This window comes from Salmo salar, chromosome ssa01 (assembly GCF_905237065.1).
Source record: "Salmo salar chromosome ssa01, Ssal_v3.1, whole genome shotgun sequence".
In the NCBI taxonomy this organism is placed as follows: Eukaryota; Metazoa; Chordata; class Actinopteri; order Salmoniformes; family Salmonidae; genus Salmo; species Salmo salar.
This window is the reverse complement of record NC_059442.1, coordinates 123257209-123283427: the sequence shown is the minus strand read 5'-3', so window position 1 is coordinate 123283427 and position 26219 is coordinate 123257209. Positions and strand designations below refer to the sequence as shown.

Genomic DNA, 26219 nt, shown 5'->3' with positions numbered 1-26219 from the left:
CAAACGATTTGAGGGAGTGTGAACATGCAGCGATTCTGTGTTGAGCAGTTAACAAAGAAATAGGTACTCCTAGATGTTTAATTTAGAGTTATTAATGTAAGTTGAGTTGTTCTACAAATGTTAAGCTACATGTTTAGGTTTTTAATACATTGTAAATCTATATGATGCGACTCTAATGATGATTTGAAAAAAGTTGCTTGAAAGGCATGAGCTCTGCTTTGTTTTTTTGCGTAGGCTGTACACACTTCATCTGTCTCTCATTCACAATATGACAAGCACCTGATAATGCCTCAAATTTCCCGGTGGCATCCCCTTATTGTGGTCGTAATACCCACAAAAAAAATCCATGCCTTTTGCAGCCTGTGGCCGTTGTGCCCTTGCGCTAAAAATATAATAATTATAATTCCCTTCTCCCTGAGTGCTGCGTGCACCGAAACACCTCTCACTCACATGGCTCTCCATCACCTGATCGGGCCTTTCTCACAGGCTACAAGTGAAGACAGACACATTGGGGACGCAACTGTGTGCGTCCTTATCCAATTCCCAGGTGCATATTGAAGATATTGGAAGAACTGTTAACATTTACTTTCGTCAGACAACTAAGAAAAGCAAAAGCACTAGTCTATGTCAATCTACTATCCCCCATAGAATATTCTATTCTGTGCGAGAAATAAATATTCCAAACATACTCTGGGACAGTTGTCGGAATGTAATAGATCCCAAATTAATACATCCACTAACATCAAAAAAAAAATGTATGCAATGAGGCTGACGCAACAGATCAGAACGTTTAGCTTAAAATGTTGATAAACTATAATAGCTATTTCTTCACATTATAAGTGCAGCAATGCTATAAACACGAATGTTCCATTAGCGCAAAAACACCGTTATCAAAAGTGACCGCAAATGTGATTACGCATGTAATGCCTTTATTATGAAGGTTCATTTTTATGATGAAAATTATCTTCCACAAACTTGAAACTCATGCGATGCTTATTTATGCCAGTCAGGCTCTACACCCCTTGTAAAGCGGATTAATGTGCTTAATTTTAATAAGTTATTTGGCCACTTTAGTTGTGATACAAACCTTATCAAAACATATAGGTCTATGGGCTAGGATACATGAGGTGTGCCACTATGATTCGAAAACGTCGCAAAAAAAGGCATAGTTTCTTGCCTTACACTGGGCATCATCAAGTGATCATATACTGCTAAAAAAAAATAAAGGGAACACTTAAACAACACAATGTAACTCCAAGTCAATCACACTTCTGTGAAATCAAACTGTCCACTTAGGAAGCAACACTGATTGACAATACATTTCACATGCTGTTGTGCAAATGGAATAGACAACAGGTGGAAATTATAGGCAATTAGCAAGATACCCCCAATAAAGGAGTGGTTCTGCAGGTGGTAACCACATACCACTTCTCAGTTCCTATGCTTCCTGGCTGATGTTTTGGTCACTTTTGAATGCTGGCGGTGCTTTCACTCTAGTGGTAGCATGAGACGGAGTCTACAACCCACACAAGTGGCTCAGGTAGTGCAGCTCATCCAGGATGGCACATCAATGCGAGCTGTGGCAAGAAGGTTTGCTGTGTCTGTCAGCGTAGTGTCCAGAGCATGGAGGCGCTACCAGGAGACAGGCCAGTACATCAGGAGACGTGGAGGAGGCTGTAGGAGGGCAACAACCCAGCAGCAGGACCGCTACCTCTGCCTTTGTGCATGGAGGAGCAGGAGGAGCACTGCCAGAGCCCTGCATAATGACCTCCAGCAGGCCACAAATGTGCATGTGTCTGCTCAAACGGTCAGAAACAGACTCCATGAGGGTGGTATGAGGGCCCGATGTCCACAGGTGGGGGTTGTGCTTACAGCCCAACACCGTGCAGGACGTTTGGCATTTGCCAGAGAACACCAAGATTGGCAAATTCGCCACTGGCGCCCTGTGCTCTTCACAGATGAAAGCAGGTTCACACTGAGCACATGTGACAGACGTGACAGAGTCTGGAGACGCCGTGGAGAACGTTCTGCTGCCCGCAACATCCTCCAGCAAGACCGGTTTGGCGGTGGTTCAGTCATGGTGTGGGGGGACATTTCTTTGGGGGGCCGCACAGCCCTCCATGTGCTCGCCAGAGGTAGCCTGACTGCCATTAGGTACCGAGATGAGATCCTCAGACCCCTTGTGAGACCATATGCTGGTGTGGTTGGCCCTGGGTTCCTCCTAATGCAAGACAATTCTTGACCTCATGTGGCTGGAGTGTGTAAGCAGTTCCTGCAAGAGGAAGGCATTGATGCTATGGACTGGCCCGCCCGTTCCCCAGACCTGAATCCAATTGAGCACATCTGGGACATCATGTCTCGCTCCATCCACCAACGCCACGTTGCACCACAGACTGTCCAGGAGTTGGCGGATGCTTTAGTCCAGGTCTGGGAGGAGATCCCTCAGGAGACCATCCGCCACCTCATCAGGAGCATGCCCAGGCATTGTAGGGAGGTCATACAGGCACGTGGAGGCCACACAGACTACTGAGCCTCATTTTGACTTGTTATAAGGACATTACATCAAAGTTGGATCAGCCTGTAGTGTGGTTTTCTTGTTTTCACTTTAATTTTGAGTGTGACTCCAAATCCAGACCGCCATGGGTTGATAAATTGGATTTCCATTGATTATTGTGTGATTTTGTTGTCAGCACATTCAACTATGTAAAGAAAAAAGTATTTAATAAGATTATTTCTTTCATTCAGATCTAGGATGTGTTGTTTAAGTGTTCCCTTTATTTTTTTGAGCAGTGTATATAATTCACCAGTGATAGGCTAATATTGTCAACCATCAGAATATTATCCATTTAATCTTTTCATATACTAAATAATATATGTGTGAAATTAGTTTTGATTTAGAATGGACCGTTATCATGCACCTGTTTTGAAACAGGGGCAGGGGAAAAATACATGTCATCTACGCACTTAAATATGGAGGACGCTTTTCCCGTGGTTAATTTTCATGCCAGCCAAGTAAACTATACTTGTGTTGTAAAGAGAAGCAGCATGCTTAATATTAGGAAAGCTATTTTTAACAGAGGCCATCACTCTGTTTTCTCACGCAATTGCATAGCCTATAGAAATGTTGCGCAACAGCTCATGAGTGTTTGATTAGATTTTCGATTACATTTCCATTGATGTCGGAGTTATTAGAGGGACAATAGAGTGCTGAGTACCAGGCAGATAGCAAGTTTGGGAGGCCATTAATGACCATAAGCAGCATCAGAGCTTGGAGCAGCCTAATTACTGTGACTAAACGGTCACATGGAATTTGACTGCCTTCATGACTCGTGACTGCCAGTGTGGCGGTAATACAGGCACCGTAACAGTCCTGGGTGAGTCAACATGTTTTTTCTACTTGCACGCGCGTGTTAACACACAGAAATCAGTACAATGGACAGCCACATCATATTTAGCTTACGTTGATTTGACTAAATAGTTTTTGGTATCTTTTAGTTTTTAATAAATTAGACTATATTAGACTAAGCATAGGTGATTAGATGATGTTGAAATGTTTATTAAGTTGAAATGGTGCTAGAATAGTGGATGAAGCACCTGTTTACTTTGTGACTTACTGTAACTCTCTGTGGCTCTAAATCAATAGATGTTTAGCAGTCTGAAAAGTTCGGAAACATTAACTTGCTTGACCTTTCTGTAGGTCATGTAACTGTTTGTTACATGCAATATGTTTTGTGGACTTCACCGGACCGCTGTTGCTCTCCGGTTTTGTGATGAAACAAAGGTGTGGTTGAATTTATTCTGCCACTGTGTCTTCTTATTGTCTTGGCCTTAGGCCTATACAGTATATCCCAGTGTCAAGTAATATGAACTAACAGGTTATAGAGCAAAAAACTCTATCACAACACATAGGTTGCACCACTACTGGTTACAATTAACCCCCTCTTTCATATCATTACAGGTGATGTACTGCACTTGTCTGGAGGACAAATATGTGTGCACGTTTTTTGCAAGCAGGGGGCTAGAATCTTTCCTGGGTGGGCAGAGTTAACACTATTTCATCCGCTTTCACCCAGCGGAATACACCTAATGACCTGCGCAGGACCGACAGCGAGGCCGGCTATGAGGAATGGAGTTAAAAAAAATAACAATGATACACACGTGCTGGCGATAAGCAAATTTCTGATCATTAACAAACATATTAACAGCCAACAGGCAAACGCTAGTGTTATGTTGCTGTCTGTCATTAGTTAGAAAAAATATTCTTACTTTTTTTTCTTATCTTGTTTTAGTTACTGACGACATTGGCTTACATTTGCTGCCCCTAGATTATTCACTGTATAACGGGTGTGCCAGCCAGTAATGAACAGTTTCGATGCATGAGTAATGTTTGTACTTTATCCAACAATCATGCTCAAAATGTTTAACTAAAACTTCTCGTAAATAACTTGGGACTTCTGCGGTCTTTTGATGGCACGCGCCTGGTTGAGGGTCTCTGAATCTGTCCAATCACCGCTCTCATCCTGTTGACCAATGAAATCGAATCTATGGGCTATGAAACATTCATCGCAACTGTGGGTGTGATTTTGGCTTTACTTTGTTAGACAAAATAATTATGCGAAAAGAACAGTGAAGCTATCTCTCTGTGTCTCATTTTTTTTGCCCGTTTTCCGGTTTGTAAGCATGGTTACGTTTTCAAAATCTAGAGATAACATATTTAACTAAACTGTGTTGAGTTTTCTGGTCATTTTGATGTATAATTTCTTTAGTTTTGGCAGTTTTTTTCCCCCATTATATATGTTTTCGCTCTTAAATTATTTTATGTTTACAAACGAGGGCTCATAAAGTATATTTAAATATGTACAAATGAACCACGCTAATGATATGTATTTTAGAAGGCTACTTTTGATCAAATTTTAATCTAATGGACTCATGCTAATTGTCAACCACTAGCTAGCTTAGTGATAGGCGATAGAATTTCATTTTTAGCTTCTGTTATTTTTAGCTGTTCATTGGTTTTTGTAACATTTAATGCACAAGCCTAAAAGGTATTTGAAAATGTGTGAATGTGTTTGCTTTTGGGATGAACGTAAGCACATTGTCACCCCCTAATCAGTTTCACCTGTCCTCGTTATTGTCTCCACCACCTCCAGGTGTCTCTTCTTTCCCCAGTGCATTTATCCCTGTGTTTCCTGTCTCTCTGTGCCAGTTCGTCTTGTATGTTTCCAAGTCAACCAGCGTTTTTCCAATTCTCCTGCTTTTTGCATTCTCCTTTTCTAGTCCTCTCGGTTTTGACCCTTGCTTGTTTCTGGACTTTGTACCCGCCTGCCTGACCATTCTGCCTGCCTTGACTTTGAGCCTGTTTGACACTCTGTAACTCCTGGAATCTGATCTGGTTTTGACCTTTTTGCCTGTCCACGACCATTCTCTTGCCTACCCCTTTGGATTAATAAACATTGTAAGACTCCAATCATCTGCCTTCTGTGTCTGCATTTGGGTCTCGCCTTGTGCCTTGATACAGATACTTTTCTACAAAGAGATGATATTGAATTAGGGCTGTCAGAGTTAATGAGTTAACTTTTTGTAACATTTATTTTATTGTGATTAGTCTCATTGTCTGTAAGCATTTCAAAATACACTGAAAACATCCAAAATACGTAATCTATATAGCTAAAAACAAGAATGTGATGTCAATGTGAGAATGTGATGTCAATGTGATGTTGACATTGAGGTTAAAGAAAGTGTGATTTATACATTTTTCTTGATTTTGCTAACCATTACTTTTGGACAAAAACAAGACATCAATATTATTGTAATGCTTTATAAAAAACCTTAAACTACAGCTCAATTTGATCACATTCAGAATTTGTGATTAATCGCAGAAAATCCTGCGATTATCTCAAATACGTTTTAAATGTTTGACAGCCATATTTTGAATTGGACAGTCAATAATCTGAGATTGAGAGAAATTAATAGTAAATATACATTGAGAAACCCAGTGTTGGCCCCCCTGGTCTAATGGTCAAGACATTGGCTTCTCCCCTGGGAGACCTGGGATCTACTCTGGCTGGTTTCAAAAACATGTGAAATTTAGAATATCATGTGAAAAATCTATGTAAACCTTCACACGTGTCTGACTCATGTGAAGTTCATACGTGTCTGATAACCACGTGTCTGACTTGTGATTTTTTTGTTTTTACGTGATTTGTTCATAAATGTTTGTTTATACAATTTTTTCTTACGCATTTTTTTATGACTTTTTTTTCATGTTTCAGTTTTTGTTGTTAGGGAAGTAGCCACTCCTCGCTCTCCTCGCCTGGCTATTTTAACAGCTCTCCACAGCTAACCCACAATCATATTCACTGACCAGTCCAGCCCTCTCCTCAACCAAAATCACTATGTAGGATATTGATAGTCAACACTGATGATTATGTACTGAATATATATTTTATTGTCCCCACATGTAGCCACTTCAATCTGGAAAACAGTAAGCAAGTAATCATGGGTAACTACTGTACAAGTCTGTTTTGATAATGACCGAGGTAGAGGTGAAGTCCCAGCTGACTGACCTACAACTGCCCTGGTGTAGACTACTGGTTTATTCTTTATTTGTATGCTTAATTTACTTAACTGCGTTCCACAATACCCACAATAACCCCTTCATGCTCAGAATGAAAAAGATTCTGTGGATCCATCTTGTACTGTCTGTATATGTTCAATATCATGGCTGAGGACACTAACTGCACAAGACAGTAAATAAAATGTTACAACCCCTTTTTACAGGGTGTCTTCGAATTCTGTTAACCCCCGCATCTTTTAATCAGAATTATAAAAAAAAGTTGTGGCTATCAGACACTTTCCTCTTTTCTGAAAAGTATGTCTTGTTGATTTGTGCAGCTCTGAGAAGATTTGATGAGATAGAGATGCTCTGATAAAGCTCACCTCTCCTCCTGGGCCTGTTTCTTAACCACAACAACGAGGTGATGGTACAGTGAGGCCTGATAACAAACACTATAACCTTTAGAGATCTCTCTATTAACCCAGACTCACATCCTGTCTCCCCAATCACATAAGATCATTCTCTTACAGAGAACTAAGAAAATATCTCATGAGAGTTAAAAGAGTGAATGGGTATGATTATAACAATGTGGGGAATGCTAAATAAAGTTAGAAAATAAATGTTTCATGATCATCAAAGTGTTGAAGTCACATACAGTTTAAAAGAAGCAGTTGACCTTATTCATAAGATACTCCCCTTGTCTGGTGAGGGGAGTTATCTTGGTCTGTCAATCACAAGATTATGGTAGGGGCATGCTCCCTGGTCCCCATTGCCTGTGGTTCACTAATAGGGCATACTTATGAAAATACCATGTTTGTCACATTGTATATCGAAATACTGTACATTAACTCATGTCCATACATTCAAATAACTCCAGCCTGGTATATATATATTCTCTCAACCCTATGCAATGACAGGGTTAAGTTGATACAAGTGCTCCCTCCATCCCTCCCGTCCTTATCCTGCCTCCCTCTGTCTCTCCCTCCCTCCTGCAGCTGCCCACCCAACCCCTCCTCCAGCTACAGGGTGGGTAGGATGTATGTTGAGAGAGGAGCTCTGTGAAAGTGTGTAGGAGAGGCTAAGAAAAACATTCCGGCCTGGCAGGAATATCATTAGAGAGGAGGAGTGGAGGAGTGGAGGGAGGGGAGAACCAGGAAGAGAGAGAGAGAGAGAGAGAGAGAGCAAGGGCTGGTGGATGGATGGGTGGGGGGTGAGGCGGGTGAGGGTGTGGATGCAGGGGGGTGAGGTAATAACTTGGGGAGAGAGTGTGGGTGGTGAGATCACATTCCTCTCCCTGTCTTGTCATGCCATTGATTTTGGGCCTGGCTGGGAGAGGGAGGGAGGGAGAGAGAGAGAGAGCTGCTGGTGTGAACCAGTCCGACCACTCCAGGGGTGTAACCTTGGCATTGCCTCAATGAGAACTGTTTCGTCTCTATCCTACCCCTCCCTCTCTCCTCCCTTTCTCTACCCCCCCTCTCACTAATCCCCCCCTTCGCTCTCTCTCTCTCTCTCTCTCTCTCTCTCTCTCTCTCTCTCACAAACTCTTTCTCCACCTCTCATTTTTTAGAAGTGTGACATTGGTTTCCTAGCCAGACTTTGCTCGTGGTGGTGGATAAGGGCCTGTTTGCCTGTTCTATGGAGACTATGGTACATGGGACAATGTCTATGGCACATACCAGTACATATTGTTGCTTGGCATAGATGTGAATTGTACTGCTTTCACCCCTACTCCAATAGCAACAAACCCTGGATAGCGTTAGGGCACCTAGTCACGGAACTCTCAAGGAGAGGGAGTTGGGTGTGTTCCACTTGACATGTGTATTGGTTAAGGAAGAGGATGTGGGCTTTGTCATCTTGACTCTATAACTAGTGCCACAGGATAGAGACAACTCTGTGAAACTCATAGCCAACTTCGGAATGACATAGCCAACATAGGAGAGAGCCATTTTCAGAAAAAAATATTGTCAACTTCAGATAGACAACTCCATACATTTCTGAATAAAACAAAGCCTACTTAGCCCACATTCTAAAAACACTTCCCGAACAGTCTGGCTTTTTACAAGTGTACATTGTGTGATCTCCAGAATTACTAAGCCTATAGCACCCATATGGAATAGTGAACCTGACCTGAACTGTATGTACACACCCATACTGTAATCCTCTCTTCCTTGACATGACACTTATCATACTGTAACTATTAACCACATTTATGTGAATTAAAGTTGCCCCAGTGGTGGCAGGTTGTCTGACTATGATAAGAATATAGACACAGCGCTTCACAGGTAATGCCATCCGTAAGGACAGGTTGTTTAAATACACTATGCTGTCAGTCTCAGGTGAGTGCAGGAGTCAGATGATGCCAGGTGGGGCCAGGGGAAAGGTGGGACAGGACAGTTGGCAGATATGGGAGAGAAGCAGGGAGCAGGGTGTTTGTCTTGGGTGTGTCTCTCAACAAGACAGCATCCTTACCCTCACCCACCCTTATTTTATACCCTACCATCACCCTACCCCTCACCCACCCACCTACCTTCCCTTACCTTATACCCTACACTCACCCTACCCATATGCACTCCCTACCCCTCAAAGACTGGGCTAACTGAGAAAGAGAGCATTTTAATAGTCCATTCTCTGTGCAGTTATTGTCCTTTGTTTGTGATCAGTAATTGAAAAGCCAACAGAAATTAGACAGGAGTTTGAGACCTTGCTCAGGGGTTTTATGTTAATCAGTGTAGTGGAGTAGGACCACCGGTAATTGCATTGTTTTAAATGACTGTGATGAGAGGGACTCATTACACTTTCAATGATGTTTCACACTTAAATTACTGAATTTTGGAAATGTATTCGTAGAAGTTACAACAATCAACAATTGGAAAATAAACAGATTATAATGCACAGCACACCTGTGCCCAGATTCACAAAACCTTCTTAAGAACAAATGTCTTCTTAACTGCCATTTTTTCCTTAACTATAGACTTTAGAAGAAAGTTAACCTGTCTGGGCTAGGGGGCAGTATTTTCACGGCCAGATAAAAAATGTACCCGATTTAAACTGGTTACTACTCTTGCCCAGAAACGAGAATATGCATATTATTAGTAGTGTCCCACCTAGCCCTAGTATGGGCTAGCGTCCCACCTAGCCCATACTAGTTAACCTGTATAGGGGGCAGTATTTTCGATTTCAGATGAAAAGTGTGCCCAGAGTAAACGGCCTAATACTCGGGCCCAGAGTCAAATATTTGCATATTATTAGTAGATTTGCATAGAAAACACTCTGAAGTTTCTAAAACGGTTTGAATGGTGTCTGTGAGTATCACAGAACTCATATGGCAGGCAAAAACCTGAGAAAATTCCAAGCAGGAAGTGGCCTGTCTGAGAATTTGTAGTTCTTCTTTCTAGTCCCTTTCGAAACTACAGTATCTCTGGGGTTACTTAGCACTTTCTAAGGCTTCCATTGGCTCTCTAAAGCCTTCAGAAAGCAGATTGAGGTGTCTCCTGTCTCTGGGCAGAGTATAGGAGCTCAGTTTGTCAGTGGTCTGCCTGGTGACTAAGAGATTGGATATGCGTGTTCACGAGACCACCCTGTTTTTTCTTTTCCTGTTTGAATGAATACACTATTGTCCGGTTGGAATATTATTGCTATTTTACGATAAAATACCATAAAAATTTATTTTAAACAGCGTTTGACATGCTTCTAAGTACGGTAATGGAACACTTAGAATTTTTTGGTCTCGAAATGTACTCGCGCGTTACCCTTTGGATAGTGACCTGAACGCACAAACAAAACGGAGGTATTTGGACATAACTAGGGATTATTTGGAACAAAAACAACATTTCTTGTGGAAGTAGCAGTCCTGGGAGTGCATTCTGACGAAGATCAGCAAAGGTAATACAATTTTTCTAATAATAATTCTGAGTTTAGTGTGCCCCGAAGTTGGCGGGTGTCAAAATAGCTAGCCGTGATGGCTGAGCTATGTACTCAGAATATTGTAAAATATACTTCGCCGAAGCTATTTTAAAATCTGACATAGCGATTGCATAAAGGAGTTCTGTATCTATAATTCTTAAAATAATTGTTATGTATTTTGTCAACGTTTATGATGAGTAATTTAGTAAATTCACCTGAAGTTTTCGGTGGGGATACATTTTCTGAACATCACACACCAATGTAAAAAGCTGGGTTTTGATATAAATATGAACTTGATTGAACAAAACATGCATGTATTGTATAACATAATGTCCTAGGAGTGTCATCTGATGAAGATCATCAAAGGTTAGTGCTTCATTTAGCTGTGTTTTGGGTTTCTGTGACATATATGCTTGCTTGGAAAATGGCTGTGTGATTATTTGTGGCTATGTACTCTCCTAACATAATCTAATGTTTTGCTTTCGCTGTAAAGCCTTTTTGAAATCGGACAATGTGGTTAGATTAAGGAGAGTCTTATCTTTCAAATGGTGTAAAATAGTCGTATAGTTGGCATTGACATCACTGATCACACATTATTATGTTCTCATTATGTTTCTATAGAGCCTTCACAATGACGTGTGTGTTCTTACCTGCTACCAGGCACCGACCGACACACACCAACCCACACCCAAACACACACACACACACACACACACACACACACACACACACACACACACACACACACACACACACACACACACACACACTCAGTTAGCCCACCACACCACAGCACACACCCTGACCCAACACACTGAGGTAAATGGTGGCAAAGGTATTGTCTTGAGGCCTTGCCATCTCTGTTAATAGGTTAATGCCCCAGCCCCAGCATCAATTCCAACAGCCTTAATAACTCCTAACCCAAGCTCAGTCCCAGTTCTAGACCCAGTCCAAGATGATACTGTAGAAGCCCAAGTCACAGTCCCAGTTCCATAGCCCAAATCCCAAACCAAAAACCAGTTATAGTCCCAGCCCCAGCCCAAGCCCCAGCCCCATGCAGGTAATGTGTGAGCCCTAGCCAAGGAGCAGGTTAGTTACCAAGCTTTGCCTGTGAGTGTATCACTCCCCTCAGCACAGCACAGGTGGACATGTGGGGAACGCTGCCAAATACTTTTGGTTTAGAGGGAGGGAGGGGTGTTGGTTGGTGGGTGGGTGTGCACTTTTGTTTTGTCTTTTTATGTAACAGTTTGGTGGTAAGGTTAATTTTCCTCTCCCTGCCGAAGGTGACACACCTTCAGTGCAAATTTGAGCTCTTCTGTCTTCTCTTACTCACCCTCTCTCTATATATATATCTCTCACTTTTGCATGCCCGCCACAGAGGACAGGACTCTGGTTACTGACAGACAGGGACCGAGAGTAGAGTGAGAAGAAGAAACTGAAATACAAAACACCTGTCTGTGTTAAAAGGTCAGTAACTCTCTTTCTGTTTTTTTTCTCATTTCAGTCTCATGTTTTTTTTAATGAGTTCTCACAGACTCATTAGTAAAGATTTCTAGTGGAGAGATTGTAGGGCTATTCAGTATTCATATATCATGCATGGTATACCCTCAGGGTTAGTTACATACTGTACATTATAGGGTCTGCAGTGCATACAGACTCATCTACTATGTGCTTTGCCTCAGTATCAAGTCACTACTCCTTTCCTACACACTGACAGAGTGAGTGCATTTCAATCAATTCAACATGCTTTCAAATGTTTCCAAAGTGTGACTTTCTAGTAAAGGAGAGGCTAGGAGAGACTTGGACAACTTTGCTAAAAAAAAGTCTCACTGTATATAGGAAGCCATTCAAATGATGAGGACTTTTTGAATAGATTGCAATGCACTAAATCTGGCACTGTGTGTGTTATTTATTTACAGAATGCACATCAATGTCTTTTTGGTAACATGATAACCTGGCATGACATTTTCTTATTGTCGTTACACTTCCTCAAGAGCATCAGCAATGTAATACTTGAATGGTTATAAAAATGTGTAACACACTGCATTAAGACAATGACAGGATACCAATTTGGAATTATTTATTCAAAATGTTATTTCAGAAAAAAATTCTATACAGTTGGAGTTATATGTCCATGACATAAAATGAACAGATTTTATATAAAATAAATCTCTCATTGCCCAGAAACAGCTAGAATCCAACCTGCTCACAATTGTCAAGGCCAGAGATATCTATACATGGTTATATAAGGTGTGAATCAAAAATGGACTATCACACTCTCCCAAAAGCAGTGAGTGGGTGGGTGGGTGCTTGCGTGCAGTCTTTTGTTACGGCATACTGGATACTTTTACACTGGCTTGTTCACAAACATTTTGGGAATAGCCTCCCTCCCTCTATTTGCGCAGCTCTAGTGTGGTGTGTGGGAATGCAACAGGCAGTACAACACAATGCCCAGGCATTCAGTATCTAGACTCTAGAGTGAGTGTGGTGCCAACATCACACATGGTAACAGCACTGCCTCTTTCTCTCATTCTCCCCTGGTGCTGTGACTCAAAATCACAATATTTTTACTATCATGTGAAGTCTCTTCATGTTCAGTCGGTTAGTGTTACTGCAGGACTCGACATTAATCCTTGTCCTCTTGCCCGGGGCAAGTAAAAAAATATCACAATATCACACATTTAGGCTACTCCGATCAGAATTGGATCAGAATTGGATCAAAGTGTCCTCCGGATGCAATGTTTTTCTCACTGTCCTCCCAATCTCTGCACAGCACATCGGAGTATAATTATTGTAGGCCTGCATTGACAGGCACAAGCGATCTTTCAATCATGCAGTCGCAAGATGTGTTATTGGATCAAAGCGAGCCGCATTTGCACATTTGTTGATAATAATTGCTAGGGCGTTGTTTGCCCAGTTATATAAAATGTTTGGTCAGCAATGAAAATCCTGGAAAAGTAATGTACTCATGTATAACCGCAAATGGCCAAAACTCAGTTGATACGGGTGCGCAGTTGATCAAACCAATTCTGCATACTCCAGTTGTAAAATCGTCTCTCAAGCACTCAAATTGGCTAGGATACTCATCTATTCAATAGTTACAAAGTAAAAAAAATATTCTTAAAGTAGCCTAATTTACAAGTAACACTTATGCTGTCATAACCTTACAAATAGATAAACATTTTAGTTAGCTACCTCGTCCACCTTAGCCATTTGTTCCCTGGCTCATTGAATGAGGGAATTATTTCATAAAGACAATAAAAAGTATTTGGTTGTAATTACAATGTTGCAGAGCAACCAACCCTCATCCAGGAGATTCCAGGAGAGCTACTGGGTGTGCAGGCTTTTGCTCCAGCTGCACAACAGGACCTTGATAAGCTGACTCTGATTTGTTTGAGCAGGGTTGTATAACAAGCCTGCACACCCAGTAGCTCTCCAGATTAAGGTTTGACAGACCACACTGGTTTTATACAGTAGCCTATCAGTGCAGTATTTTACATTATGGGGGGTTAAGTGTCTTGCTCAAGGCCAGAATGGCAGGAGATACAATACATGGGATCAGAGACCAGCAGCCTTCCAAAGTCAATACCAGTGATAATAATGAAGGTTCTTTTGTGAAGTTGTCCTTGCATCTTACAACACAATTTTCAGTCACATTTTTAACCCTTTTTTATTTTTGGACAAGTGACTTTAGCTTTCGGACAAGTAAACAATCTGTCCTACTTGTCTAAAGGACAAGTGGCTGAAACAGTTAAGTCCTGTACTGTAAATGGCACATACTAGTTGCATGGCAGAATAAGAGTAATGCAGTATGGGAAGAGAGATGGGCTCACGTAGGCTCCTGTAGACCTCCCGTAGGCCTCTGCACTGTGTGAGTGTGTGATCATGAGCGTATGTGTGAGTACTATCCTCCTCCTCCACCATGGCGTGGACACAGGTTGTGTGTGTGTGTGTGTGTGTGTGTGTGTGTGTGTGTGTGTGTGTGTGTGTGTGTGTGTGTGTGTGTGTGTGTGTGTGTGTGTGTGTGTGTGTGTGTGTAAACAGCCATCGCAGAGCAGCTGAATAGAGGGTGGGAGGAGGCTTTTAAGAGGGTATCGTGGGTGGGAGGCCTGATCCGTGCCAAAAAAGCAAGTTTGGGGGATTTGTGTACTTTGTGTTACTCACGAACACACGCCTTTCTTAAACCTTCAGGCATGCACTCACACACCCAGAGGTCTCTCTTCTTTCTTTATCTTTCCCTTCCCCCTCTCTCTCCTTCTTTCTTTCTCTTTAATTTCCCTCTCTCTCTCCTTCTTTCTTTCTCTTTCCTTTCCCTCTCTCCTTCTTTCTTTCTATTTCCTTTCCCCCTCTCTCTCTCTCTCTCTCTCTCTCTCTCTCTCTTAATCAATCACTTGAGATTGTCCTCAACTAACCCTGTCTTTTCCCCAATGATAAAGGCATCTAAGATTGTACTTGGTAATAGACAACTGTGAACCAAGACTGTCTTTATAGTATGGTAAAATAATCATATTGGCTTTAAATCGGTATTGACATTTAGAGTAAACTACTTATAATAATATTAACTGCAATAAAATTTCAAACTCCAAATATTTATGACATGACATATAAAGATCTTCTTGAATGTCTCCTTTGTTGTCTTGAAACACAAAGCATTCTGTATCTGACGTGATAGTGATACTGTAAGTCCTTGAGAAGAGTTAGTTATGTAGGTGTTTCCTGTGAGGCCAACCGAGCTTATCAAAAATAGTCCTGGTAACCACTGGCAACCCCTTGAGCAGAGCTCACTTTCCACCTCTCCTAGCTTTCCTCCCTCCACTAAATTACACAAATACCTTCACAGGCACGACTCTAAGACGATCAAGTAAAATTAACTCAAAGTGAATTAACAAGACAACAACAGATGTAGAATGTTAAGATTAGAGACATTTATTTATTTTATCTTTTTGTCCAGGGACAGAACAGAAACAGAAAATTAGACCACATTAATTTCATAATGTCTTTCAAAGATCTGGGTTGAAGAAGTGGGTCCACCCACCTGTGTGATGCGGGTAGGGGATGGCAGTTTAAAGAAGACATGAGTGTGTGGGTTAGCATTGCTCTGTAGCGTGCTGTACTTCGGAAGGCTGCATTGATCCACCCACCCACCCCAGACGCACAGCAGCTTGTGTGGTTCATGAAAGCACATTACTGTACATTCCCATGCTCAGAGAGGACATGGTCACAGTCTGAAGATAGATACAGTAATGTACAAGACGATCCAGTAGACTCACACAAGATGGCCCAACATGTACAGTAACTGATAGACCAAAAGAAACTGAAGGCATACTGTATGTGTGAATGCTTGTTTTAGAGTATGTGTGTGTGTGCGGGGGGGGGGGGCTATGTGCGTGTGTGTGTTCATCCTTGTACATGCATGAATGTCTGTGTGTATGTGTGTGTGTAAATCCGCGCAGCTGTGTATTCATATTTTTTTGTCCGTCTGTCTATGTCTTTCTTTCTGTATGTATGTACCTGTCTCTGTGTGTATGTTCCGTAGTTGTGTGTGTGCCTTGGTGTGACAGCCATCTGTCTCCCTTGCCCTGCAGCCTGGCTGCTTTTAATTAGGAGGTGCCAGAGAGCCCCAGGGCAGACAGAGGTTCTCCCTACTCTCCTGTCCCTCCTCTCCTCTCCCCCTCCTCCTCTCCTCTTCTCTCCTCTCCCTCCATGCCTCAGCATTGCCTCCCCCACGTTATCACCAACAGCGCCAGGAGATGTCCTCACACACATACACGCACGCAAGCTCACAGACACACACAGTGTAAACACACACACTTGTACATAAACGCTTTTATACAACTGCGACCACCTGTGAAATAATCGAGCCAAGGTAGTGCCACCTCTTTCTGGCTGGCTATGCTTTATCATGGTTGTGAATAGATGCTGTCTTACAGAATGTCTCTCAAGAGCATGTACAGTCTGTATGTACGCACCAGTGCCTCCCCTCTGGCAGAAGCCTCCCGTCCAGATTAGGATGTTCAGAAACAGACAAAACAAGAGGAACTCAAAGCAGAAATAGATACATTATGTCAGCAGAAAAAAGCTCTGAACCTCAACTCACCCTGAATAGTGGGCTGCTCGGAGATGAGCTGTATATTGACCTTGTTGAAGTGTGTGTCTGTGTGTCTGTTTGTCTGTGTGCTGTCCTTGGAGATGTTTTTTAAGAAGGTCTGCCTGGCTGCTGGAAGATGAGAGTGGGTCTTTCTACAATGGGCGTAATAGCTGGCAGAGCTGAAATGTGGGGGTACCTCCACTGCCTCGGCCCTGTCTGCCTGCAGCTTTTTTCCCACATCAACCTTGTCCTTCAGACAACAAGACACATAGGGTGAAGAGTGGGGGTTGTGGCAGGTGGGTGGATTGGGCGGGGAATGGTAAAATGACTGGCCTCTGGGTTAGTCTACTCTTACCCACAAAACAGCACAGACCCCTACAAGTCAAACAGAAACATACCGTTTTTGAATGACCTTATTGGTCTAAAGGCCTTGAAATCACCCTTGAAATCAGTTAATGTTGTTGATGATTGAGATCGAGAAAGCCCTGTTTGCTTAACTAACTTTAGACTGTGCCTTTCTGCCAGTCCCTCCTCATGGGTTAGAAATATGGAGCCGATCTGGTGCTGAGTGATGAGTTCTCTGGCTGAGCTGTCATGCTGTGAACTCAGCGGGTGGCAGCAAACAGGTACACCAGTGCCCAACACTTACTCAGACCCAGTCTCCTGCCTCCTGCTCCTGAGCTGAGTGAGAACAGACTGCACAACGAACCCTGTAAGTCAAGTCAAACTGAGATAGACCAGTAGTTAATACTTACAGCATGGGAACTGTCTAGTGATAGAATTGCAGAGAAGTTGACATTTGATAACATTATGTATGTAATATGGAAATCCAACACTTCTGATGGTACAATGTTCAGTCTCCAGGATTCCGCAATTCTGTGATTGCAAATTGTCTTTTGCGAAATAGACAATTCCCCGCATATTATGCGAGGGCTTGCAAATTTCACCAATCACTGCACTATTTCTGCATAACACAGTCAAATCATCGCAACATTATATTATAATGATCCATCGCCGCAGTACAAAAAGAGGACTCACAATTTCAACCAATCACCGCACATTTACCCAATAATATGGTTCAATCAAGCCACATATCAACAACCTTTTTCCCCCTTCAGTGCATTTTTGCAATTTTTTACATATCTGTAAAATATTCAAGTTCTCAGATTTGAAATTAATAGATTTTAGATGTGTATTAAAATGGGGTTTGTCACAACACTATACACTGAGTGTACAAAACATTAAGAACACTTGCTCTTTCCATGACTGACCAGGTGAATCCAAGTGAATGCTATGATCCCTTATTGATGTCACTTGTTAAATCCACTTCAATCAGTGTAGATGAAGGTTAAAGAAGGATTTTTAAGCCTTGAGACTATTGAGACATGGATTATGTACAGTATGTGTGCCATTCAGAGGGTGAATGGACAAGAAAAAAGATTGAAATGCCTTTGAATGGGCTATGGTAGTAGGTGCCAGGCTCACCAGTTGGTGTCAAGAACTGCAATGCTGCTGGGTTTTTCACGCTCAACAGTTTCCCATGTGTATCAAAAATGGTCCATCACTCAAAGAACATCCAGCCAACTTGACATAACTGTGGGAAGAGTCCATGCCCAGACGAATTGCGGCAGTTCTGAGGGCCTCAAAGCGTAGGAAGGTGTTCTTAATGTGGAAATTACAGCATTTTAACTACTTTGCAGATATGAAACGAACAGACAATCATAATATCAGTAAAAAATATCAAATTCTCAGTTTATGCAACAAAACCAACTTTAGAAGAGGTTTTAAAAATAGGTTCCAATTGACTCATTCCATGATGTACACTAAGGAATTGATGGCAGAATAGATGGAGGCAGTTCAATGCATGATTAATATAATTCACCAATACATTTCTCAGTAGTCCCAAAAATATTGCTATCACGTTGTAAATCACAGCCGGCAGCGTATGTTGTTTGCTGACTCCATTCGGGATGCACTGTTTCAGTTTCCGTGACTCAATATTTTGGACATAAACAGATGAATGTAACTAAGGCTAGGAATGTAAATACAATAACATTTGCAAGGGCAATGATCACAAGTCAGTCATAATGTAGCTAATAGGCTAGCATATCTATTTATTTAGCAAGCTAAAAACACGTAGCCTAACGTTAGTTAGCTAGCTGCTAGGAGGAGTCATGTCATGTCATTGGAGGAGTTGGTGAGTGAATGACTTTTTCCCCTCATATAGTTTTTCGGTGGCTATGCACAGCTAGAGATGCAGGTGTCATTTGGTTAGCTAGCAAGAACTTGAACATCTGTAATCCAGTTAACATATCGCAAATTCCCTCTGGTTATGTGTGCCAGAGGGAATTTGCTTTCATCAAAGCAAAGGGTGGCTATAAAATATATTTTGATTTGTTTAACGCTTTTTTGGTTACTACATGATTCCATATGTGTTATTTCATAGTATTCATGTCTTCACTATTGTTCTACGATGTTGAAAATAGTAAAAATTAAGAAAAACCCTTGAATGAGAAGGTGTGTCTAAACCTTTGACTGGTACTGTATATTGATGTCACAGATGATTCCTTTGAATAGTTCTTTAATATAAAATGTATTATTTGTCACATTTGTCTGTGTAAAACCTTGCAGTGCTACTTTTTTCTCTGAGAGTGAGGCGGATATACACTACAGTTCAAAAGTCTGGGGTGACTTAGAAATGTCCTTGTTTTTGAAAGAAAAGCTCATTTTTTGTCCATTAAAATAACATCAAATTGATCAGAAATACAGTGTAGACATGTTGTAAATGACTATTGTAGCTGGAAACGGCTGATATTTTATGGAATATTTACCGGTAGGATCAAGGACTCTGGTGGGCCATATGGAGAACGTTCCTGCTTCCCCTGCTCGCACCCCTTTTCATGTCATTATGCTGTGGAGAGACCAGTCCAAATCTCTCTGGGTTTTCATTGAATCTGGGGCTGACAATAATTTTTTGGACGCCACCCTGGGGTCCAAGCTGAACATCCCCACTCACCCACTACACCATTCCCATCCAGCTACGGGTGTCAGGGAACAACAGCGAGGCTATCCAGTTCCTGCCCATTGAGTCCCCTCTGATTCCCGTGGTATTGGGATTCTCCTGGCTCCAACGACACAATCCCCTCATTAACTGGTTTACTGGTGCCATCATGGGCTGGAGCCCGTTCTGCCACACCCATTGAATGAAGTCAGCACAACCTGATCCAGGATGCATTCCTGGGGTCTCGGGAAGGTGCCCCGGACCTCTCCGCCATTCCTGCGGAGCACCAGAACCTCCGGGAGGTGTTCAGCAAGACCCGGGCCATGTCGCTTCCACTGCACCGACCCTATGACTGCGGGATTTACCTTCTCCCTAGCACCACGCCACCCCGGGGACGTCTGTACTCTCTATCGGGACTGGAGACCAAGGCTATGGAAACCTACATTGTGGACCACCTAGCTACTGGATTTATCCATTCCTCTTCATCTCCCGCAGGCTTCTTCTTCATGGAGAAAAAGGACAAGACCCTGCCCACGTGCATTGACTACCGGAGACTCAACGACATTACGGATAAGAACCGTTACCCGCAACAACTCATCTCCTCGGCCTTCGAGCCACTCCAGGGGGCCACTGTGTTTTCCAAGCTGGATCTACGGAACGCCTACCACCTGGTGCGGATACGGGACGAGTGGAAGACCGCCTTCAACACAGCCAGTGGCCACTACGAGTATCTGGTCATGCCCTTTGGCCTCACCAACACCCCTGCTATGTTCCAAGCTCTGGTGAATGATGTTCTCCGTGACATGTTGAACCGGTTCGTCTTCATCTGCATTGATGACATCCTTGTCTTCTCCCGCTCCGCTCAAGAACACGTGCTCCACATCCGGCAGGTCCTTCAATGCCTTCTGGAGAAACAGCTGTTTGTGAAGGTGAAGAAGTGTGAGTTCTATCGCTCCACCATCGTCTTTCTGGGTTACATCATCTCTAATGGGAGTGTCCAGATGGATCCCGGGAAAGTGAGAGCTGTGATGGATTGGCCTCAGCCTACGTCTAGGGTGCAGCTGCAACGTTTCCTGGGGTTCGTCCATTTCTATCGCCGCTTATCCGGGGTTACTGTACCCTGGCTTCCCCCCTGTCAGCACTCACCTCACCCAAGGTTCCATTCACATGGTCCCCAGTTGCTGACTGGGATTTCCGGGATCTCAAACATTGCTTCACCACAGCTCCCATCCTGGTTCATCCGGACCCATCTCGTCAGTTCGTGGTGTAGGCCGATGCTTCGGACGTCGGAGTGGGGGCTGTCCTGTCCCAGCATTCCGCCCTTGACCTCAATTTACATCCCTGTGACTTCTTCTCCCATTGCCTCCACGCCATGGAAAGGAACTACGATGTGGGGAATCGGGAGCTTCTCGCAGTGAAGAAAGCGTTGGAGGAATGGAGGCACTGGCTGGAAGGGGCGGAACATTCGTTCATCGTGTGGACTGACCACAAGAACCTGGAGAATCTCCGCACCGCCAAGCGCCTCAACTCAAGGCAAGCCAGATGGGCCCTGCTGTTCACACGGTTCGACTTCTCCCTCTCGTACCGGCTGGGATCCAAGAATGTCAAGCCAGATGCCCTGTCCCACCGCTATAGCCCCACAACTACTACCCCTGAACCCAAGACCATCCTTCGCACCTCATGCCTTGTGACAGCACTCAGCTGGGGGATAGGGAAGCAGGTCCGTGAGGCACAGCGTTCCCAGCCAAACCCCGGGCGGGGCACTGATAACCGCATGTTCGTTCCTGACACCGTCTGCTCCGAGGTCTTGGAGTGGGCCCACTCCTCGAGGCTGGTCTGCCACCAGGGCACCCATCAGACCCTGGCCTTTGTGCGACAGCGCTTTTGGTGGCCTACCATGGTCCCGGATGTGTCCGCATTCGACGCCGCTTGCTCAGTTTGTGCACAGAACAAGTCTTCTACAACCTCTGCCTGTCCCCCACCATACCTGGTCCCACATCTCCCTGGACTTTGTCACGGGTCTTCCCCCATCTGATGGCAACACTGCCATCTTGACCGTGGTGGATTTGTTCTCCAAAGCCACCCACTTCATTCCTCTCCCCAAACTACCCTCTGCCAAGGAGACGGCCCACCTCAATGTGTAGCACGTCTTCCGGATCCATGGACTGCCCATGGACATGGTCTCCGACCGGGGTCCTCGGTTCTCGTCCCAGTTCTGGAAGGCATTCTTCACCCTCATTGGGTCATCAGCCCTCCTCAAGACCACCTCCAAGTATCGATGACAAGCAGATCGCCATCGGACCCCGGCTTCCCAGTATCGTCTCGGGCAGAAGGTAAGGCTGTCCACCCAGGATCTGCCCCTCCGGGTGAAGTCTCGTAAACTGTCCCTTTGGATCATCGGCCCTTTCCCGATCTCCAAGGTCATTAGCCCCTCTGCTGGCCTTCTAGGCAGAGTTGCAAAGAAAAAGCCATATCTCAGACTGGCCAATAAAAACAAAAGATTAACCTCTCTAGGGGGTGTGGGACGGTAGCGTCCCATCTGGCCAACATCCAGTGAAATTGCAGAGCGCGAAATTGAAAAATACTCAATTCAAATATTTAACATTCTTGAAAATATATGTGTTATACATCAAAATAAAGCTTAACTTCTTGTTAATCCAGCCGCCGTGTCAGATTTCAAAAAGGCTTTACGGTGAAAGCAAACCATGCAATTATCTGAGGACAGCACTCAGCACACAAAACATTACGTACAGTTACCAGCCAAGTAGATTAGTCATGAAAGTCAGAAATAGCAATAAAATTAATCACTTACCTTTGATGATCTTCGTATGGTTGCACTCACAAGACTCCATGTTACACAATAAATGTTTGTTTTGTTCGATAAAGTCCCTCTTTATATCCAAAAACCTCCATTTTGTGGGTGTATTTTGTTCAGTAATCCAATGGCTCAAATGCGGTCACAAGAGGCAGAAGAAAATTTCAAATAGCATCCGTAAAGTTCGTAGAAACATGTCAAACGATGTTTATAATCAATCCTCAGGTTGTTTTTAGCCTAAATAATCGATAATATTTCAACCGTACAAAAGCTTCGTCAATATAAAAGGAAAACAAGAAAGGCGTGCTCTCAGTCGCGCGCAGTAACCACCTCTGAGGACATCCCAGGGTCCACTCACTCAATGTTGTCATTCTCCCTCATTTTTCAGAATAAAAGCCTGAAACAATGTCTAAAGACTGTTCACAACTAGTGGAAGACATGGGGAATGGAATCTGGGTCCTATCCCTTTAAATGGTGGATAGGCTTTCATTGGAAAAACAGCCATTTCAATACTCGCAGACATTATTTGAACAGTTTTAGAAACTTTGGAGTGTTTTCTATCTACTAATTATATGCATATCCTAGCTTCTCAGCCTGAGTACCAGGCAGTTTACTTTGGGTACGCTTTTCTTCCGGAGGTGAAAATAGTGCCCCCTACCCTAGTGAGGTTTTAAGAAAAAGAACACAGACACTGCACAGAGGAACTCTGCCTGGAAGGCCAGCATCCCGGAGTCACCTCTTCACTGTTGACGTTGAGACTGGTGTTTTGCGGGTACCTCTTACATCTAGACGTTCCGCTAGCGGAAAACCTGCTCCAATATCCAATGATAGGCGTGGCGCGAATTACAAATTCCTCAAAAATTCAAAAACTTCCATTTTTAAAAAATATGACTATTTTAAAGCATTTTAAAGACAAGACTCTCCTTTATCTAACCACACTGTCCAATTTCAAAAAGGCTTTACAGCGAAAGCAAAACATTAGATTATGTCAGCAGAGTACCCAGCCAGAAATAATCAGACATCCATTTTTCAAGCTAGCATATAATGTCACAAAAAACAAAACCACAGCAAAATGCAGCAATAAGCTTTGATGATCTTCATCAGATGACATACCTAGGACATTATGTTATACAATACATGCATGTTTTGTTCAATCAAGTTCAGATTTATATCAAAAAACAGCTTTTTACATTAGCATGTGACGTTCAGAACTAGCATACCCCCCGCAAACCTCTGGTGAATTTACTAAATTACTCACGATAAACGTTCACAAAAAACATAACAATTATTTTAAGATTTATAGATACAGAACTCCTTTGTGCAATCGAGGTGTCCGATTTTAAAATAGCTTTTCGGTGAAAGCACATTTTGCAATATTCTGAGTATATAGCCCAGCCATCACAGCTAGCTATTTAGACACCCAGCAAGTTTAGCCCTGACCAAACTCCAATTTACTATTAGAAAAGTTTGATTACCTTTGGTGTTCTTCGTCAGAATGCACTCCCAGGACTGCTACTTCAATAACAAATGTTGGTTTGGTTCAAAATAATCCATTGTTATCCTCTCTAGGGCAGGTGGCACCAAATCGTCCCACCTACGTAACAGCCAGTTGAATCCTGTGGCGCGATTTTCAAATACCTTAGAAATGCTATTACTTCAATTTCTCAAACATATGACTATTTTACAGCTATTTAAAGACAAGACTCTCGTTAACCTAACCACACTGTCCGATTTCAAAAAGGCTTTACAACGAAAGCAAAACATTAGATTATGTCAGCAGAGTACCCAGCCAGAAATAATCAGACACCCATTTTTCAAGCTAGCATATAATGTCACAAAAACCCAGAAGACAGCTAAATGCAGCACTAACCTTTGATGATCTTCATCAGATGACACACCTAGGACATTATGTTATACAATACATGCATGTTTTGTTCAATCAAGTTCATATTTATATCAAAAACCAGCTTTTTACATTAGCAAGTGACGTTCAGAACTAGCATACCCCCCGCAAACCTCCGGGGAATTTACAAAAAATTTACTAAATTACTCACGATAAACGTTCACAAAAAGCATGTCAATTATTTTAAGAATTATAGATACAGAACTCCTCTATGCACTCAATATGTCCGATTTTAAAATAGCTTTTTGGTGAAAGCACATTTTGCAATATACTAAGTACATAGCCCAGCCATCACGGGCTAGCTATTTAGACACCCAGCAAGTTTAGCCTTCACCAAAATCAGATTTACTATAACAAAAATGTTATTACCTTTTCTGTTCTTCGTCAGAATGCACTCCCAGGACTTCTACTTCAATAACAAATGTTGGTTTGGTCCCAAATAATCCATCGTTATATCCAAACAGCGGCTTTTTGTTCGTACGTTCAAGAAACTATCCGAAATGGTAATTCAGGGTTATGAGCATGGCGCATTTCGTGACAAAAAAATTCTAAATATTCCATTACCGTACTTCGAAGCATGTCAACCGCTGTTTAAAATCAATTTTTATGCAATTTATCTCGTAAAAAAACGATAATATTCCGACCGGGAATCTGCGTTTCGGTAAATAGAGGAAAAAAAAAGAAAGACGGGGGCGACCAGTGCACGCGCCTAAGCCCACTGTCCCCTGATCGGCCACTTGACAAAGGCAATAATGTGTTTCAGCCTGGGGCTGGAATGACGACGTTCAGCTTTTTCCCGGGCTCTGAGAGCCTATGGGAGCCGTGGGAAGTGTCACGTTACCGCAGAGATCCTTTGTTTTGGAAAGAGATGTCAAAGAAAGCCAATAAATGGTCAGACAGGCCACTTCCTGTAAAGGAATCTCTCAGGTTTTTGTCTGCCATATGAGTTCTGTTAAACTCACAGACACCATTCAAACAGTTTTAGAAACTTTAGGGTGTTTTCTATCAATATCTAATAAGTATATGCATATTCTAGTTACTGGGTAGGAGTAGTAATCAGATTAAATCGGGTACGTTTTTTATCCGGACGTGTAAATACTGCCCCCTAGCCCTAAGAGGTTATATCCAAATAGCTGCGTTTTGTTCGTGCGTTCAAGACACTATCCGAAGTGTAAATAAGGGTCACGAGCACGACGCATTTCGTGACAAAAAATATATAAATATTCCATTACCGTACTTCGAAGCATGTCAACCGCTGTTTAAAATCAATTTTTATGCCATTTTTCTCGTAAAAAAGCGATAATATTCCGACCGGGAAAGCGTGTATACGTACAAAGGGAGAGAAAATAAAAGCATGGGATCCCCTCGTGCACGAGCCTGAGTTTCATAGTACTGTGACCGGCCACTATCCAAACGCGCTACTTTTTTTCAGCCAGAGCCTGCAAAGCCACGATTCAGCTTTTTGCCGCCTTCTGAGAGCCCATGGGAGCCGTAGGAAGTGTCACGTAACAGCAGAGATCCCCTGTATTGGATAGAGATAATCAAGAAGGCCAAGAAATTGTCAGACAGGGCACTTCCTGCATGGAATCTTCTCAGGTTTTGGCCTGCCAAATGAGTTCTGTTATACTCACAGACACCATTCAAACAGTTTTAGAAACTTTGGAGTGTTTTCTATCCAAAGCTAATAATTATATGCATATTCTAGTTTCTGGGCAGGAGTAATAATCTGATTAAATCGGGTACGTTTTTTATCCGGCCGTGAAAATACTGCCCCCTAGCCATAACAGGTTAATGAAGCTGCCAGTTGATGACTTGTGAGGCATCTGTTTCTCAAACTAGACACTCCAATGTACTTGTCCTCTTCCTCAGTTGTGCACCGGGGCCTCCCATTCCTCTTTCTATTCTGGTTAGAGCCAGTTTGCGCTGTTCTGTGAAGGGAGTAGGACACAGCGT

General features: G+C 42.8%; 1 protein-coding gene across 1 annotated transcript in view; it reads left to right on the top strand.

The window, feature by feature from the left end:
* LOC123728223 (uncharacterized) overlaps positions 1–21885 on the top strand; it is a 29935-nt gene extending 8050 nt beyond the window's left edge. The window contains exons 3-6 of the mRNA XM_045699719.1: positions 19586–19654; positions 19761–20938; positions 21082–21484; positions 21799–21885. Coding sequence (XP_045555675.1) covers positions 19586–19654; positions 19761–20938; positions 21082–21484; positions 21799–21885 — 1737 coding nt within the window. The remainder of the gene's footprint in view (positions 1–19585; positions 19655–19760; positions 20939–21081; positions 21485–21798) is intronic.
* The last annotated feature ends 4334 nt before the right edge of the window (positions 21886–26219 follow it).